This window comes from Syngnathus scovelli, chromosome 4 (genome assembly GCF_024217435.2).
Source record: "Syngnathus scovelli strain Florida chromosome 4, RoL_Ssco_1.2, whole genome shotgun sequence".
NCBI lineage: Eukaryota > Metazoa > Chordata > Actinopteri > Syngnathiformes > Syngnathidae > Syngnathus > Syngnathus scovelli.
In genome coordinates, this window is record NC_090850.1 from 16002566 (window position 1) to 16019271 (window position 16706).

Here is a 16706-nt window from a genome sequence, read left to right on the forward strand (position 1 = left end):
TATAAAAACATGAACAAAGCAGCTCAGCATTTATAATCACTCTTTTTTTTTTGGTAGTAAAATATAACATTTACACTTGGCTTTCTGTCATGGATTATTTCAGTTTTGGGGAAAAAAGTTGTATCACAAAAAAAAAAAAAAGCTGCCAGTGTCAGCGGAACACAATTAAAGCCTTTAAGATGACTAACACTGACTTTTCTCAAAATGAATTTGAATATAATTTATCTGGATATGGCTCATAAATTGGCAAGTGAGTGTCTATGCATGGGTCAGAAAATCACTTAGTCTGACAAGGAGGTGAAGTGTACATGGACAAATTTTAAGGGGAAAAGTGTGTGTGTGTTTTTTGTAGGGATGGGTGTGGTAGCAAGCGATAGTAGAATTTAGTACCAGCAGGACAAGCCTAATTAATGTTTCAGATGGACTGAGGCAGCGGGCTGCTCGGAGAAGGCTTTCAGTGAGTGGCTCAGCTTTCCAAACTGCTCAATAATGAATCGTGGGACCATTGCGGTGCCGGCCAGTTAGCTATCACTCGAGACAGTCTTTAAGGTCCAGATTTAGCTGACTAAGCTAATTATAAAACCAAAGACTTGTTCATTTACAAAAAAACAAGAAACTCAGTCAACAAGCATTCACTCTTGTGATTACTAGAAAATTCAAAAGTTGGCATGGTCAACTAGCACCTGATTCAAACCTAAATTTCCCTCCTCCTTTTCTATCTGCAGGGTGGATGATGAGGAGGAGGACATAGATTAAGGGGACGTGGGGTCCAGGCCGGATGGGGGACCGCTCCCACCACAGCTGTCATCTGCTAGTTAGCCAGTATACCTTTTTTGACGAAGCCAAAGCCGTGGAGCGCTGAGCACATAGGCGAGGAGCCAGAGCATGTTGTGACAACACAGCTGTTCTCAAAGTTACGTGTCTCCGCTGATATTTTAATTGCAAGTTTAATAACGAATATGGACATGAATATGGTTGCTCCAAAGAAAAAAAGTGCAAGAGTTGGAGATTGAGCGACAAGTCACAAGATGTTAATGGAAGAAGGTCTCAATTGGCTCCTCTGGTGACTGTGCCTCTTTGGTCTACTGTCCGGGGGAGGTCTGTGCTTTGCCATATGCCTCAGCAGATGACTCCACCTTCACACTGAGAGGCCAGACTGGACACAGACTCGTGTAAGCAAACTCCCACAACCCCCTTTTAAAACGCACATGTACACCCAGAGACACAACTACCCGTGGAGATATTAAAGGACAATAAAACACATGCACGTAATTTTCAATACCAGCTCGATATAATGAAATGCAAGCAAGCAAGCAATCATGAATTTAGAGAGCAGTGCATGGGGCAATGGCCTGTTGAAGAACGATGTGGGAAGAATTGTCCTTTTACAGGCCTGAGTTGTCTTGATGTCTTACCTGAATAAGATGTGAAGGCACAGTAACTACCGCGACTGCCAGCGATGACCTCAACAAAGCCCGCAGCCCATAGAGAAAGGTAGTGAGGGCGTGGCTGTGTTTTGGCTTGTCCTGAAAACACAGGTCATCACCCCACAGAGGTGATCCCAGTGAGTGGAGCCCGATACGCAGGATATTCCGTGACTGTGTCTGAAACAAAAATAAGGGAAACATGACAAATAAAAATGAATGAAAATGATGAATGTGGCAATATTTCAGTTTTTATTTCTAGGTGATTACATTTGGGTGAGCATCTAATTAAATAGCAAATTTGAAAAATGAATAAATCAATTTCAATCGATACATTCCTTGGCCCATCCTTCTGAAAAATAGAGTAGAAATGGGACATTTTTGATTAATCCCACTCAAAAATAACAAATGATGACGAAAACATTATCAAGTCAGCAGATGAACGAAACAACAATACTGATTCAATTCCAAGTTCACACAGTATATTTGAAGAGTAACAGATTGTCGTTTTTAATTATAGGTGCTGTGTTTTGGGTTGTGTCCCCAATCTCCATATGAGTCTGGACAGTCGGCTCAGCAGTACAGACGATGGCAATGCAGTGCCCAAACGTGAGTGGACGCAACTGCCCAATCACAGAGGCCATCTGACAGACGCACAATGGACCTGTCAGACAGGCTTCCAATATGGCCGCCACCCAGAAACCCCAGCACATTCTTGGCACCAAAGCCACGCTCGCCAGCCAAGGGGGCCTTGGTGAGGCTGGAGTGGCTTCCCTTGAAACACCCCACCCCAAAACAAGGGATCAACGGCATCCCACTCCTATGAAGACGGAGAAAAATAGCAGTGGGATATATATCACCGAAAGTGAGAGAATGGAAGAGCCTGTCCAAAACTGTGAGAGGGTTTTAACCTTTAGCACAATTGCCTTTTATTTGGCTTTTTTCAAAATGTCTCCTGATTATTGAGGTGAGAGCCACGAGTGATTTACGAAGCTTAGGCTTAAATCAGCTCGCTATTTCTTTTACGCTTATCCGTGCCCGTTTCAGCCCTCCTCCTCTATTATCTTGACCCTCCCAAAATTGCCACCATCCCACTCGCCATCACTTCCTCTCCTTACAATGTGACCTCAGATTCTTTAGGAGAACTATCACAGGAATCTAAGAAAAATAAACCTTATTGTTGGAATTTTGTTCACAGTTGGCTCATAGTTTCCCTGCAGAGGGACACTGGAAAGCTAAAAAAAAAACTTCCTGTCTTACCATGAGCTTTATTTGTGGTTCTTGTCATAATTAGATATGCCCTCTCTTTGTTACCATGCAAATTCAGGGCATCAAATGAGACTCTAATTTGATGACTTGAGCGCTACAGGGGGGGGATCTTTGGTAACATGAACATTGCTATGGCAACATCAGAAAGCGAGCCCAAGCTTACTAAACCCAAGAGTTTAGCCTATAGAAACGTTGAGGGAACCATGCCAGTAAAGTCCAGACAAGGACAAGAGGCCGGCGACCATATAGACGAGAAACAGTATAGGACTGTAAAAAAAAAGCAGCCATGCTCACGGTCCAGTTTCTTCCCCCATTCCACCTTTCACAAAAGACCCCTGAAGTTATGTTGGAAGACACTTCCTTGTTAAAGAATTCACAATTATAACCTTTGGGCAGTGAAATGGGTCGAGCTGGCCACTCTCGGTGAAAAGAAGATATAAACAATTAAGAATTTAGCAATTAAAACTCATTTTCACTAAATGCAGATAATAATGCACACTTGCAGCCCATGCCGGGAAAATCTACTGCAAGGCAACGTTTCAAATTAAAAAGAAAAAAAAAAGATAATACCACAAATATACACATCTTTCTCAATCAATCAGGATACATTTATAATTGATGAAACAAAAGTAAGTTTAATAAAATTGTCTTTGGAGTGAAATAAATTATTTAAATACATTTATTATTTAGTTTTGATTGAGAAAAAATAAATTAAGCATGATTTATGTATTGCATAGTATAAAAAATAGGTATTATTTCCCTTGCTATAAATCTAATTGGAATGCCCAGAATTATTATTAAAAAATCAGTTTGCATCACAGGAAGTGGCCTTTTTTCGCTGCCTCTTACCATGGGGGCTGCCACACTGAAGCCCTCCCTGCTTATGACCTCTTCAATAGATTTCAGCAACGCAGCATAGGGCTCAAGCACTGGACTGGAAATATAGAGCAGAAAGTGGACATGAAGAGAAAAGTAGAAGAGAGACAGCAAAAAGTATAACTTTGCACGGGAAAGTTCTTATTAACTGACACAATCTTGATCAAACCAGGCCAAGCCTGTCAGCGTGGTGGATTAATCCGCTATGATTGCAGCATGCTCCTCCTGACTGTGCTTTTCTGGAGCCACTATCAAGAGATCCAATTAATTTATTTGCTTGATTAAATTACAACATGACTGGTTCTCTGTCAGCTCCCCCGAGGTTTCGATCGTGCCTAGAGACACAGACAAGACAGACGTACGAGACGTGCTTATGCTGATATCTAATACTAAGATTGGACAGCATTTTGGTGTTTAATGAAGGGTAACATCTGCACCACTGACAAAAGAACACACGCCACCATGGGACCGATGATTCAGCTCACTTTGTGCCTATTGGGCAGCCGACATGAACGTTAACCCCGTCTTTTTACACAGGACCCTCCACTTAAGAACGCCCTGCCATTTTAATGACCAGTCTGCACTGAGTCACAGTGGGCTGCAGTGTCACTTATCAATTTGACCGGCATGCTGCGGAGAGCTGATACACAGAGATGGCTCACACACACACACACACACACACACACCAATAGCCCCGCATTAGGAAAAGTAATACGCACTTGTGTCGATTACACTTGTGCCAAGTATATCCATGTACTCCGTTTCATTTATTCAGTGCGACAATGGTGCCTCCTGACCCCGCTGGGACTAATGATAGAGCTGGTTGCGGTGAAAGAGGGACACCTACCCTCACAGGCCTCTCTGCCCATGCCCCTGCTCTGAGGAAGGGGCTTGACGAGCATTTGAGTGAAAGGTTGTCTTTGCTTGGCAGCCATTGTATCTGTTGTCATTGTGTGTCAGCTGCCCCTACTGAGCACCCCTCATTCAGGTACCAATAAGGTCTAGGTGCTTAGCTACAGGGGCTAGCGTGTCGGCTAATGAGGATCATACATGGGGAAGCTTCTTTATCTCCATGTTCTTCTTTCTTTGAGACGACAGAAGGGGGTAGACAAGAGGGATGCTTAGTCTTAAACAACAGGATCTGTATCACCTAGAGAGCAATTTGTGCCAATTATGCCTTCAAGTGAAACGGAGCAATTTAACAGCTAGGGTAGCGACATGGGGCTGAGGACACGTGCAAGGGGGAGAAGCCTGCTTGGAGTTAGTCTGGCACATGTGTGTCTATGTATGTGCAGCGGTGACGGGGCGGGGCTGCGGGCACAATGGTGCTGTGCAGGTGTAGAGTTTCCTGCGGTATAAATGTCTTCATGATCAAACCCGCGGACTAGCCCAAAAGACAACTGCACGTAAATATAATAACTAGAAGACATTAGAAACTCTTATAGGTAATATTTATGCGGCTCAAATGCATTTGAAGAACATTTAATGTATTTGCACTGGTAAAATAATTAACAGTGTTTGCCAAAATAAGGAAAGACTCTATAAAGCCTCCTCCTCATCCTCTGTGTTCCAGATTGCTGTATTTACCCAGTGAGTGAGTGTGCCTCTTCGTGTGCCCTTGTGTGCTCAGCGGCACTCTCTGAGTAAAGAGTCTGCATGACCTCTGAACCCTAAGTACACTCAACGCGGGCGAAATCAAACAGTCGCTGAGCAAACACAACCCTTATTTGAATAGGCATACACAAGTTTTCCAAGAGGCTGAACCTTTTAGACCAGTGGCAAAGCTTCTTAGGGCAGATTTTTAGTTATTTGTATCAGCTGCTAAAACTACAATAATCCTCAGTGAATTAGTATGCAGACTTGGGATGCGTAATGTTTGCCAATGTAAGCAAAAATGCCATTCAACGATTGTATAGATATTTTTTTGTTCAATATGAAATACTGTACATTTGTTCATAGAGTGAACCACATCAGACAACATAGGCATCCAAGAAGAGACCTCTTTATTTATTTTAGTCCTAAAATATTTGTGTCTAATGTGTGAGAACGTGTGTTTTAAATATGTTTTTTAGCATTTGGGAGACCTAAAAATATTATATATTTTTTTAAATATGTTTTCAAAATCTCACCTCGTGTGTGGATCTGGAATGTGTCACCGGGCAAATAACTCTCAACCAAAGGTATTTTTTTATTTTACTTGGCTGCCGAGTTAAATACTTGATTCCTTCGGTCTGCTGACATATCTGGTTTGTAAACAATGCCATGCTTGCTCACCAGTACACTACAGCGATATCTTTGTTGTATAAATGCATTTTGTCAACAACGCCACACGTATTTTGCATGTGTTCTCAGAACGGTCTCATTGGTTTGCTCGTGTTCTGCGGATGATGTCGTGTTGTTTTACCTGTGTGTGGCCGATGGTTGACTGGGATGCTCTGAATGGTAGAAGTGGTGGCACTTGGCTGCCTGGCGCATTTCTGGCTCCATTGTCTTGGAAACGTCATAATAATGGCCGAACCGAGATGAGGATGCAAGAACACTCTGCGGGGAGGGTAAAAAGTCACACGCATGTTGAGATAAAATAACTCTAGAGTGGAACATTTTTTAAAAAAGTATTTGAAAATGTAAACATGCATGGTCATAGACCAAAAGCAAGAAAGCAAATTTGAATGTCGTTACTGATTTTGTGAGGAGGATGGTAAATACAGTTTTATGGATGTATGAAAAACCTTTGCCAGAAAACAATATTAATTTGTCCAAAATGAAGATCGAGAAACCACTTTCCAAATATAACCGTTAGAAATACACAAAACGGAAATATGGTTTAACAATCTTTTCTACGGACAAAAAAAAAAAAGTCTCAGACAGACAGAAGACAAGTCATCACTTTCAATCTACAGTATGTATTGTGATGGACTACACAAATTCCAAATCCAACTGTTAACAAATGAGAAAGAGGATTCAAAGACAAAATATTTGTCATATTTGTTTTTCTAACATGTTAAACGAGGGTGCTCCGCAACACCATGGTAATGCAATTGCATCGTTTATGGGTCATTCCTCAACATTCCTGCAACAGAGAAGTTAAACAACCACTACCAACACACTCTTAATCATTTCTTCACATAAATGTCCACTTCTGGCTGTGAAAGAAAACGTGTCAGGGACGCAGGGGAAGGCGGATGTTTTCCTGCAGCTGAAAGAGAGAGTTTGAGCTCCTCTCTCTCGGTGAAACCAGGGATTCCATTGTTAGAGGCACCCTTAATCTACTCCTAATCTGGATTATGGGCCCCCGGTGTGCCCTTCTCCTAGTGGGACGAGGAGGTCAGCGGGGCAGGAGGGGGGCTCAGGGGCTCATCTTCTTTTTGTGAGCTGGGCAACCCGCTTAGCGTTCCTTCCCCGCCCTGACAGCCTCACCTTTGATCTGATGTCTTCATCGGGAGAGAGGCACAGTAGGCAACGCCGGCAGAGGTGTGTGTAAGGGGAAAGTAAGCGTTGACTCTGGGGGTGAATTTGGGATGCAAATCCTCTGGTGGGGCTTACCAGTGGTTTGTAAAGACGATTTTACAGGGGAAGGGGGAGAGGTGACGAAAGGACACAGATATAAAGAAGTTTCCAGGGAGAGAGAAAGAGCGAGAGGATCCCCAGGGACACACTGTGTGCTGTTAATCCACATAGCGATATGGATTATAGACCAAAAGGGGGGAGAGAGCAGAAAAGTATAAGGGAGAGGCGGGTCACCTCTGCTCAAAGCGGAAGAAAGAGTGTAGAGCCGCCGACCATAGCAGGGGGAAAGGCGGGGATTTGGGAGAAGACAGAGGCGCAGGTCTGGGTCGTGGGGTTGAGCGAGCAGACATGTCAATGCGCAGGCTGCAAAGTACCCTTGTTTCCCAGGCTAAGCAGGGGAGCAGGCGTGTGTATATGAAGGCTGGAGACCAGTGAAAAGCCTACCTATTGCCAGCTAAGTGTGAGTAATCTGCTCCAGCTCTCAAAAGAGAAACTGAGGCCTCATTCACTCTCAAAGAAGTTCAGACTGCTGATGGATTTAGTGGTGGAGACAATTGCAAAACACACCATGTCCAGAAAACCACTACTGTTCTTATCACTCAAAATGACATAATAACCTGGAATATAACATTGATGATGTAACAAGTTAAAAATGTGAAGAAAAAAAAAATTACACTTGATTACCTGTACTTTTGGAAGATTCTGATAACGCCAGGCAATCTTCATGGCATCAAAACTATCCTGAGGGTCACAAGACAGTCTTGGCGGGTCAGCTGGTTTGTGCATGACAACATCATCTAAAATGGGATCAGGAAGCTCCTGCACACAACGATAAAGAGTAAATGTTAAGTTATAGTTAAAATTTGCCTTTTATTCGCAGTCACATTTCATTAAATCCACTCTGGAGCCATTTGTTAAGTTTTTCATTTTTTTGCACCCAATTGTACTGTATTGAATTTGTACAGACCTGGTGATGTTTTTAATGTTTGTGTACATCACATCAGCCGTTATGATACATTCACCTAATTCTCATAATCGTTTAGAAATTTCAATTACCATAAAAATCCCAATATTTTGTAATTAAAAATATCTATACATTATTTGATTAGAAAAATAGATAGTACAGTATATGCAGGGTCAGAACGCAAGATGTACTGTCAACATAAGAATTGCCTCACACTGACTGATGTGGCTGAATTTGCTGTGATTAAAAATTTTAAATGCAGTCGCACAATGTGGCATTGCCACAAATTAAAGTTGTGAAAGAAATAACAACACTTGTGGTGAAAACATACAGAAGCGGCGTATGTGCGGCGTACGTACAGCGTGTCTTACGTACGACGTGGCTTATGCAATGAGACCTTATGCTAAATCGCCCAATGTGCAGGGGTGAGTGGCCAAATTAAATTTTTCTTGATGGTCAGGTCCTAGTCCATGTGCGGCGGGCCTACGTTTCTGATATTGATTGCACATTTGACAGCAATTTGAATTTAACATTGTAAATCCCTTTTAACACGCTCCAGAGGCTTATATCTCGGTCAAATCTCCCCAGAGCAGGTGGTAATTTGATAAGCTTATGTAGGATCCTACTGCAATGTGTTCTTTTGGATTCATAAAAGATGATGTAGCAAAGTGAATTTGGATCGTTTGAGCGACTAACACCTATGTATACTCAATGAACTAAATTTGGCAGGTTCTCTGGATGTTCTAGTTATTCTTTTTATTTTATTTTATTTTATTTTAATTACCTTTATGCGTGTGATAACTGGTTCAAATTTATAAACAACACAATGTAAGAAACTGCACTGATGTGACCATTCATTGCATTCCTTTAATCCAGTGGTTCTTAACCAGGGTCCGATCGAACCCTAGGGTTTCAGTGAGTCGGTCTCAGGGGTTCCGCAGAGCCTCCACTGCGGAGGTCCGAACACACCTGATTTATCGTGTAAATTCGTGATGAGTGGTCTCGCAAAGGCAACAGCAGAAGTCACACTGATTTGCAGGTATGTAATTTGTTGTGAGTTCATGCATTATGTTGGTTTTGTTCTTTGAACAAGGTGATGTTCATGCACGACTCATTTTGTGCACCATGAAAAAATAAACATCTACGTCTTGAATTTGAAAAAAATAATTTCATTTTTCACTAAAGAGGGGTTCAGTGAATGCGCATATGAAACTGGTGGGGTTCAGTACCTCCAACAAGGTTAAGAACCACTGCTTTAATTCAAAAATAAACTTGCTGTAAAATTACTACTTTTAACAATTATAGAATGTAGAGAAACATGAAATTCTATGAGTTTTGGCTAACTGTTTATAGCGATACAAACACTAAATAATGTGATATATCCCCATTGAGAGTGCCCCTGTCTTAATAAACCTTTGATATGTAAAGAGAGGGTGAGGCTATGACCCCTCCCACTATCAATCAGTGCGAGAGAGGCCCACCTCCCGTATATTGGGTGGCAGTTAGCTTCTGGGACCACAGGCCTCTTCACACAGCAATGCGTCGGGAAACAGTTCAAACAATGCCACAACCATGCCACCCGCGACCTTTGAGATACCCCCGCTGACCTGTACGCATCTTTGTTCCTACATTATTGTTTAAACTGTACATTGACAGATGATGGATTGCCTTTAATATGTGATTGAATATCATGTTTGCTCTTTGTAATATATATATATATATATATATATATATATATATATATATATATATATATATATATATATATATATATATATATATATATATATGTATATACACACACACACACACACACAGTGTATAGATAAAAAAGAGCATTATTGCAAAAGCATTCCATATTGAAAGCAATGTTATGCAGTGGAAGCGTTTTTGAGGCCATTTCAACTTTACATTTTGTTTGGTTTATTTCAACTTTCCTGCCAAAACTGAAACCGACATGGACTCACACTTACCTGGAAGATGTCATTTGGGTGATCTTGAGCCGCCGCTAGGAAGAGTTGATGTTGACACACTACTCCTTCTGCCAGGAAGTATTTTAGGATCATACGGGAGTAGCTATCATATCGGTCCTCCTCTGGTGAATAGAAACAAGGGTTGGCAACGCTTCAGAACTATGCTTGTTGATCTTATTTCCAATGAAAAACAAAACAAAAGAAATATCAGATCCCATTACAGTGACACACAAAAAGTTGAAGTATGAGGTGCATTCAGGTATGTACCAGAAGAAAAAAAAATGAAGCTAATGACTACAGACCCTAAGGAAACGATTCCCACACCTCACCTTCATGTCACAGAACTAAACCAAGGAGTCCATCATAGCGTATAAAAGACCTTGTCGATCTATCTATTCTGACCATTCCTTCACATCACATCTTTGAGTTTAGTTCTCCATGTCCACATCACAGTGCCTGACTATAATCGGTGTAAGGATTTGGCTAACTTAGGACTATCGATGGCACTCGATGTGGCACAATGGCACACCGTAGGTGTTACTCCGTGACGATCACAGTGTGCTTGTCAAGGTTTTGACTTATCATTGTACGAGTACAGTATGTGAACAAATGTTTGGTCACTTATAATAAAGCCTCTGAGTTTCATAATTCTGATATATTTTAAGAATGACTAAATGATTCTGGTGAGGTCACCAGGGAAACCTTTGCATAATAAGGATGCAAGACCAAGGTTATTGTGTTTAAAGCTAATAAGTATACCGCTAAAATTCAAAATACATTTTTGTTAATGAAATAAAAATGCTTTTTCAACAAAACAAGAATTAAATGGCGCATCTTACATTTATAAAAGTCATTAAAACACAATTGTTTGTTTTATCCTTTTTCATCTTGCACTTGACAAATACTCCATATATTATAAAACTAACACCGAAACTAAATTAACTTAACTACAAAGCATTTATGAAAAAAATTAATATAATAATACCGAACAAAATTTCTCTACAAATTAATCAAAAAGAAAAAGAAATAAAAAGAAATAAAAGAACAGTTATAACACTGCCCAAGATGGTCAAGCCTTGGAGACTTAATTTTGTTTAATCATCAGCCAATAAAGCCTCCAATGGGTGCAGCCCCTCAATTCAGAAACACCAACTGAGTATCATTATCATTGAAGTAAGAAGTCAAGACTGCCATGTTATTTGGAGTCAGAGCACGAGTGACAGGGCAATCACTTGGTCTACCAAATGAGTCCCAAAGGTACACTTGCTTATTCAACACAAAGTGGTCACCAGGCCATACTGAGCCACAAACCCAAAAAAAAAAAAGATAGCATCATCACCGTGACACCCCCCAAGCAGGACACATAACTCTGCCCAGCATGCCACAGCTGCTTCCTGTCACAATCAGCATTTTGTAAAGATTTCATAGGGTTCTCCAAACAATGACAACTACTGGGCCAGGGTGGGGAGGGCAAAGGCGACAGTGACAGTTAAAGGTAACGGGCATGCAGCCGACAGCTTGGGAATGACATCCTGATGTGTCATACTCCAGCATCCGGGGAATTCCGCCTCCCACGTTCCCAGTCTATGTCCTCACCTACGGACTAAGGATGGCCCAGGAAATTCCATGGCTCTTCAATTTGTTGTCGGTGGGGCTCCCTGTCCTCTTATTGATGGCTTTCTAGGTCAGCAGGCCTTTGTGGCTTTCAGCAGGCCCCACAAAGACTCCCAGATGGGCCCTCTCAAGATGGGGCCTATTGTGGCTGTGTTTCTATGGGAGCCTTACAAATGGAACCTCCAGGAGTCATTAGGCTGTAGAAGCAGGAGGGGTGTAATGGGTGGGGCTTGCGCTTCGGGGTATCGGAGCAACAGGGGGGGGTTGGGAGGCAAAGTCATATCTTCAAGGTAGATCAGTCACTTTGGACAGTCATGGGATCATTTTGACTCCGTTTCATTGGGTTATGGTGGTAAAGGTTTGGTAAAGTGGGGAAGGCCTCCATCATACTTGCTTTCATGCAGGGGGAGTACAAGACTCTTGAATCATATAAGCTGAAGCAGCAGTCGGAGGGAAAATATCTAGGTCATTGTGTTTCCCCCTTGTGAGACCTCACTCAATGTGCTATTACAGTGTGTGTACAGTATATATGATGGGCGATGAGTCTAAGGGCTTTTTTAACCCTATATTGTTTCTAAATGAATCTATATTTTTTTTTGCAAACATACTGTGAGCACAAATGTATCATATATGTTTTATCACAAGCGTTGAGGATCTTGTCATGATTCACCTGTATAAGCATTTGCTTTTGAGAGAATGTTGACATTCAGACATTAAATGTAGGATTTTATTGGAGTCTTACAAAAAAATGTAAAAAAATAAATAAAAGGACTTTTAATATTAAATGATCTTTTTTATAACATCCAATCTTACAAAAAATATGTAATGAAATTTGCTATGTAACATATTTAAGGTGCAATTGAGCAACGTCCTGTCAAACCCCAACGCGGTGAAGCATAATTTAAAGGGGCCATCACAAAATACATATGATTTTTGCTTCTTTGTTTTAAAAGACAAAACTATAAAACATAAAGTAATTAATAATCCAAATTTTAAAAAGTACTTAGGGGAAGCATACTCCTAATACTAATTGTGTGTTGGCACTTCCTGCAGTGTCCTCTTGTGGAACAATGAAGATCTGGAGCTGAGCTGAATAATCAGGAACCAACATAAGACACACTTAACTTGAAGCTTTGTTGTCCCACAAGCTTCTGCCTTCGAATAATATCGCTACAAATATTTTCAAAGCTTGCCAAAAATGTAGTGTAAAACAACTATGAAAGATCATCATCCCCCTAAGCAAATTCTCAAGATGTAGTAAAGACACACACACACAAGCTTTTGTTCCTTGTCTAACAGAAGCGAACGAGAGACGCAAGCTCCTCAGACAGCAGCCATACTGCAAAACCCCGCTCGACCCAACCCCCTCAAGTTGATAAATCTGGACAGACAGCTCAAGACACTTCAAAGGCAGACAAGAGTGGTCTGATAATTTTATGTCTGACTCTCACAAACAGGCCATCAGAGCTCAAGGGGCAGACTGTAGGAGACGACTGCCTGAAACAAACATAAACAAACACACACTCCAAACTCCGTCTGACCCACCCACACACACAATACACTAAACAAAACAGATGCACACACACACAGCTCTTTTAGAGACAAGCAGAACACACACACACATACACACATTTCACCTTTACTGTGTCTCTCATTACCAGATGAAACCAACCGTGCATTGATTCACAAAATGGAAGGGAAGAACGCATTAGTGTGTAATCATCGACTCCTGCATCGATTTGGGGGATGAATTAAAGGGCAAAGCAATATCATCAGTTTGGTATAGGTCTTGGATACACACATTTGCAGCTTCAAATGAAAACAAGAATATGGTAACCTTACTGTCTGCCAGCGTCCACAGCCTTGTCTATGTTGAATGATAATAATAATAATAATAATGGGCCACTGGAAGACATTTTTGTTTAAAAAAAAAAAAAAAAACACGTGCTTTGATTCTAAAAAGCGCATCTGTTCGGGCAGCATATTTATTAAAGGTCACCGTGAAGGTTTGCACACCTCGGATTCATGAGAAAAAAAGCATCATGTCATTCATCAACTTCCTGTTCCACAGATAAAAATGGCAGTTAATTCTGTGAGGCGAGCAAAATCCCCCAATGGCCCGATAAAAAAATAACGTGAATCTTTGCTGGTTGCTTCTAAATATCTGTCAAGAAGCAAGCAAGGTGGCATCGGCAATCTCTCTTAAGCATGAAGTCAAAGGCATTACCGTAATTTCCGGACTATAAGTCGCGGTTTTTTTCATAGTTTGGGTGGGGGGGCGACTTATACTCAGGAGCGACTTATATATGTTTTTTTTTCACAAATTTTTACTTGATCATTAAGACATCACTTACAAGTATAGTTGACCACTTCCCATGTTATTTTTAGTATAGTTGATCACTTCACATGCTTTTATTTCTTTATCTTGAACATATTCAAAACATAAAAAATAGAGAAAACATCAAATAAAGCAATTAACACTTTAAAGCACCATATCCAAGTCCACTGTCTGCTGTATGTACACTTGCTCCATTTTTGCTCCTCTTATATTTATTATTATTATTTATTATTATTTGTTTATTTATCATTTATTCAATACTCTTATTTATTCATTGTTAGTGCCTTCTTGGGGTTTTTTTGTGTTGCTTGTATGCATATGTGTACTATCTCACCGAGGGATAGTGGAAATGTAATTTCAATCTCTTTGTGCGTCTTAGTATATAAAAAAATATATCGACGATAAAGCAGACTTTGACTTTGATAAAACAACCAAAAAAAATTATATTTTCAGACGAAACTGGATGAGGGCGCTCTAAATTTTACCGTTGGCCGTGACTCATCAACTGGGTGGGCTTAAGAAAAATGGCACCAAAAAGAAACTCATATTTTGCAGGTTACAAACTTCAAGTTGTAAAATATGCAGCTGAAAACAGTAATCGAGCAGCAGAAAGAAAGTTTGGAGAACCATGATGTACCAATGGATTACTATTTCAAGTGACGTCAGTAGCGCGGCGCGCCGGTTGTTTACATACAAACGTGCCCACACAAGGACTACCATCATTAGCGGTGATCATTTCTAAGTGACACGGAGGACAAAGAGTTTGAAGGAATTAAGGATTTGGAGTGACATAGAAGGTTTGAAAAACTATTATGGCTTTTACGCACGCCCGGTCTCTACTGAGTCGGGGGCCGACGCTCGGCCGAGTGGCTGTCCGCTGAACGGTGCGCGGGGCTCGGACATGGCCATTACGCACGCCCGGTCCTATGCCATGGAGCTCTCGTGTCTGGAAGTCCACGCCGCCACACGCTTGGAAGTTTGTTTTGTTTAATAAAGAGCCGTATACCAAACCCACGTCTATCCTTGTACTTTGTTAACGCTACAATATAGTTATATAGTAGATCTGTGGAATAAAGACGAGGCTGACGTCAGGGCGCACGCGCGGCGATGTTGACAAAGGACGAGGAATTTGACCGATGGATTTAATGGATTTAAAGTGCACGGATGGTTTGATAATATTATTGGCTTATATTATAGTTATTTGAAATATAGTTTATCTATCGTTATATGAGCCTGTGGAATATTTTGAAGTGCAAGCGCCCTCAGTCGCGCGCACCCATTGTTGACAAAGAACGATCGATGGATTTAATGAATTGGAGTGACACCGATGGTTTTATAAACATGTTATTCATGTAATAGTTGTCCTTAATCACTCTATATGTTACGTCAGGCCCGTTCTCAGCTCTTTGTTTGAGTTTGTCACGTTAGCATACCTATCGTTTAGCCTGTTGTTGCTATTTAATGAATTGGAGTGACACTGATGGTTTTATAAACATGTTATTCATGTAATAGTTGTCCTTAATCACTCTATATGTTACGTCAGGCCCGTTCTCAGCTCTTTGTTTGTGTTTGTCACGTTAGCATACCTATCGTTTAGCCTGTTGTTGCTATCGTTTAGCTTGTTGTTGCTCGTTCATGACTGTTTTTGGTGTGGGATTTTGTCGAATAAATTGCCCCCAAAATGCGACTTATACTCCGGAGCGACTTATATATGTTTTTTTTCACTTTTTGGGGCATTTTATGGCTGGTGCGACTTATACTCCGGAGCGACTTATAGTCCGGAAAATACGGTATTATTTGTAGAACACTGAGACAGGATTCTTTAGAGCAGGGGTGTCAAACTCATTTTTTTCACGGGCCGCATTGTAGTCATAGCTTCTTTCGGAGGGCCATTATGACTGTCAACCCAAATAAATGTATGAGCACCTCATATTATACACAATAAAAGCTACAAAACAAAATGGCAAATAACTCGTTTTCAAATCAGACGAGTAAAAACTGGTCAAATATATATAAAAAAAAGAAGATATTATTAAAAGTGAAGTCAATTTGCAATTCTAGTAATGACACGAATCTGATGCACAATTTGTCTTTGCGGGCCACATAAAATGATGTGGCGGGACATATCTGGCCCCCGGGCCTTAAGTTTGACAGATGTGCTTTAGAGGCACAAACCTTGGAAAGGGTAGCGGAAAAAAAAGGTCCAATAGGTTACTCCCAACCACAAAGAGACTTCCGTTTATCGTGAGCAATTTGGAGGGATGCACCCAAACAATTAATTGCACTTGCAATTACAATACAAGAAACAAAAATATCTTGTAATTATAACATTTGTGATTTCACAGTTGTCGTTTGATATGTGTGCCAAAGAGTAGAACATTGCTTGAAATCACACGTCCTGAACACAGTTAAGAAGACAATAAGAGGAGGACATAACAAAGGTCTCACCTATGAGGAGCACTGTTCCAACTGCCAGACCACCACCTGTTAAAAAAAAAAAAAAGGTTAGGGTATGCATAATAAAAGGAACATACATTTAGAAGACAGTCCTTTCAGTCTCATTCGCAATAAAACTGGAAAACATATTACTTTCTTTCTTTCTTTCTTTCTTTCTTTCTTTCTTTCTTTCTTTCTTTCTTTCTGTGTAATATCTGCACAGTGCTCATTAGTGTGGTATACCACATTTACCAGTGATGGGACATTGTGATTTTCTAGGAAGGTTTCTCATCATTTTTAAGATG

General features: G+C 40.8%; 1 protein-coding gene across 2 annotated transcripts in view; it reads right to left on the reverse strand.

The window, feature by feature from the left end:
• The window catches only part of elp4 (elongator acetyltransferase complex subunit 4), a 67646-nt gene that overhangs the window by 50342 nt on the left and 598 nt on the right, over positions 1–16706 (reverse strand). For both annotated transcript variants that reach the window (XR_007480716.2, XM_049718431.2), the window contains exons 2-7: positions 16414–16449; positions 10014–10135; positions 7761–7895; positions 5974–6110; positions 3543–3627; positions 1416–1604 (exon numbers count right to left, since the gene is read on the reverse strand). Coding sequence is in view for 1 of the 2 variants with exons in the window: in XM_049718431.2 (XP_049574388.1) it covers positions 1416–1604; positions 3543–3627; positions 5974–6110; positions 7761–7895; positions 10014–10135; positions 16414–16449 (704 nt within the window). In the remaining variant the exon portion in view is untranslated. The remainder of the gene's footprint in view (positions 1–1415; positions 1605–3542; positions 3628–5973; positions 6111–7760; positions 7896–10013; positions 10136–16413; positions 16450–16706) is intronic.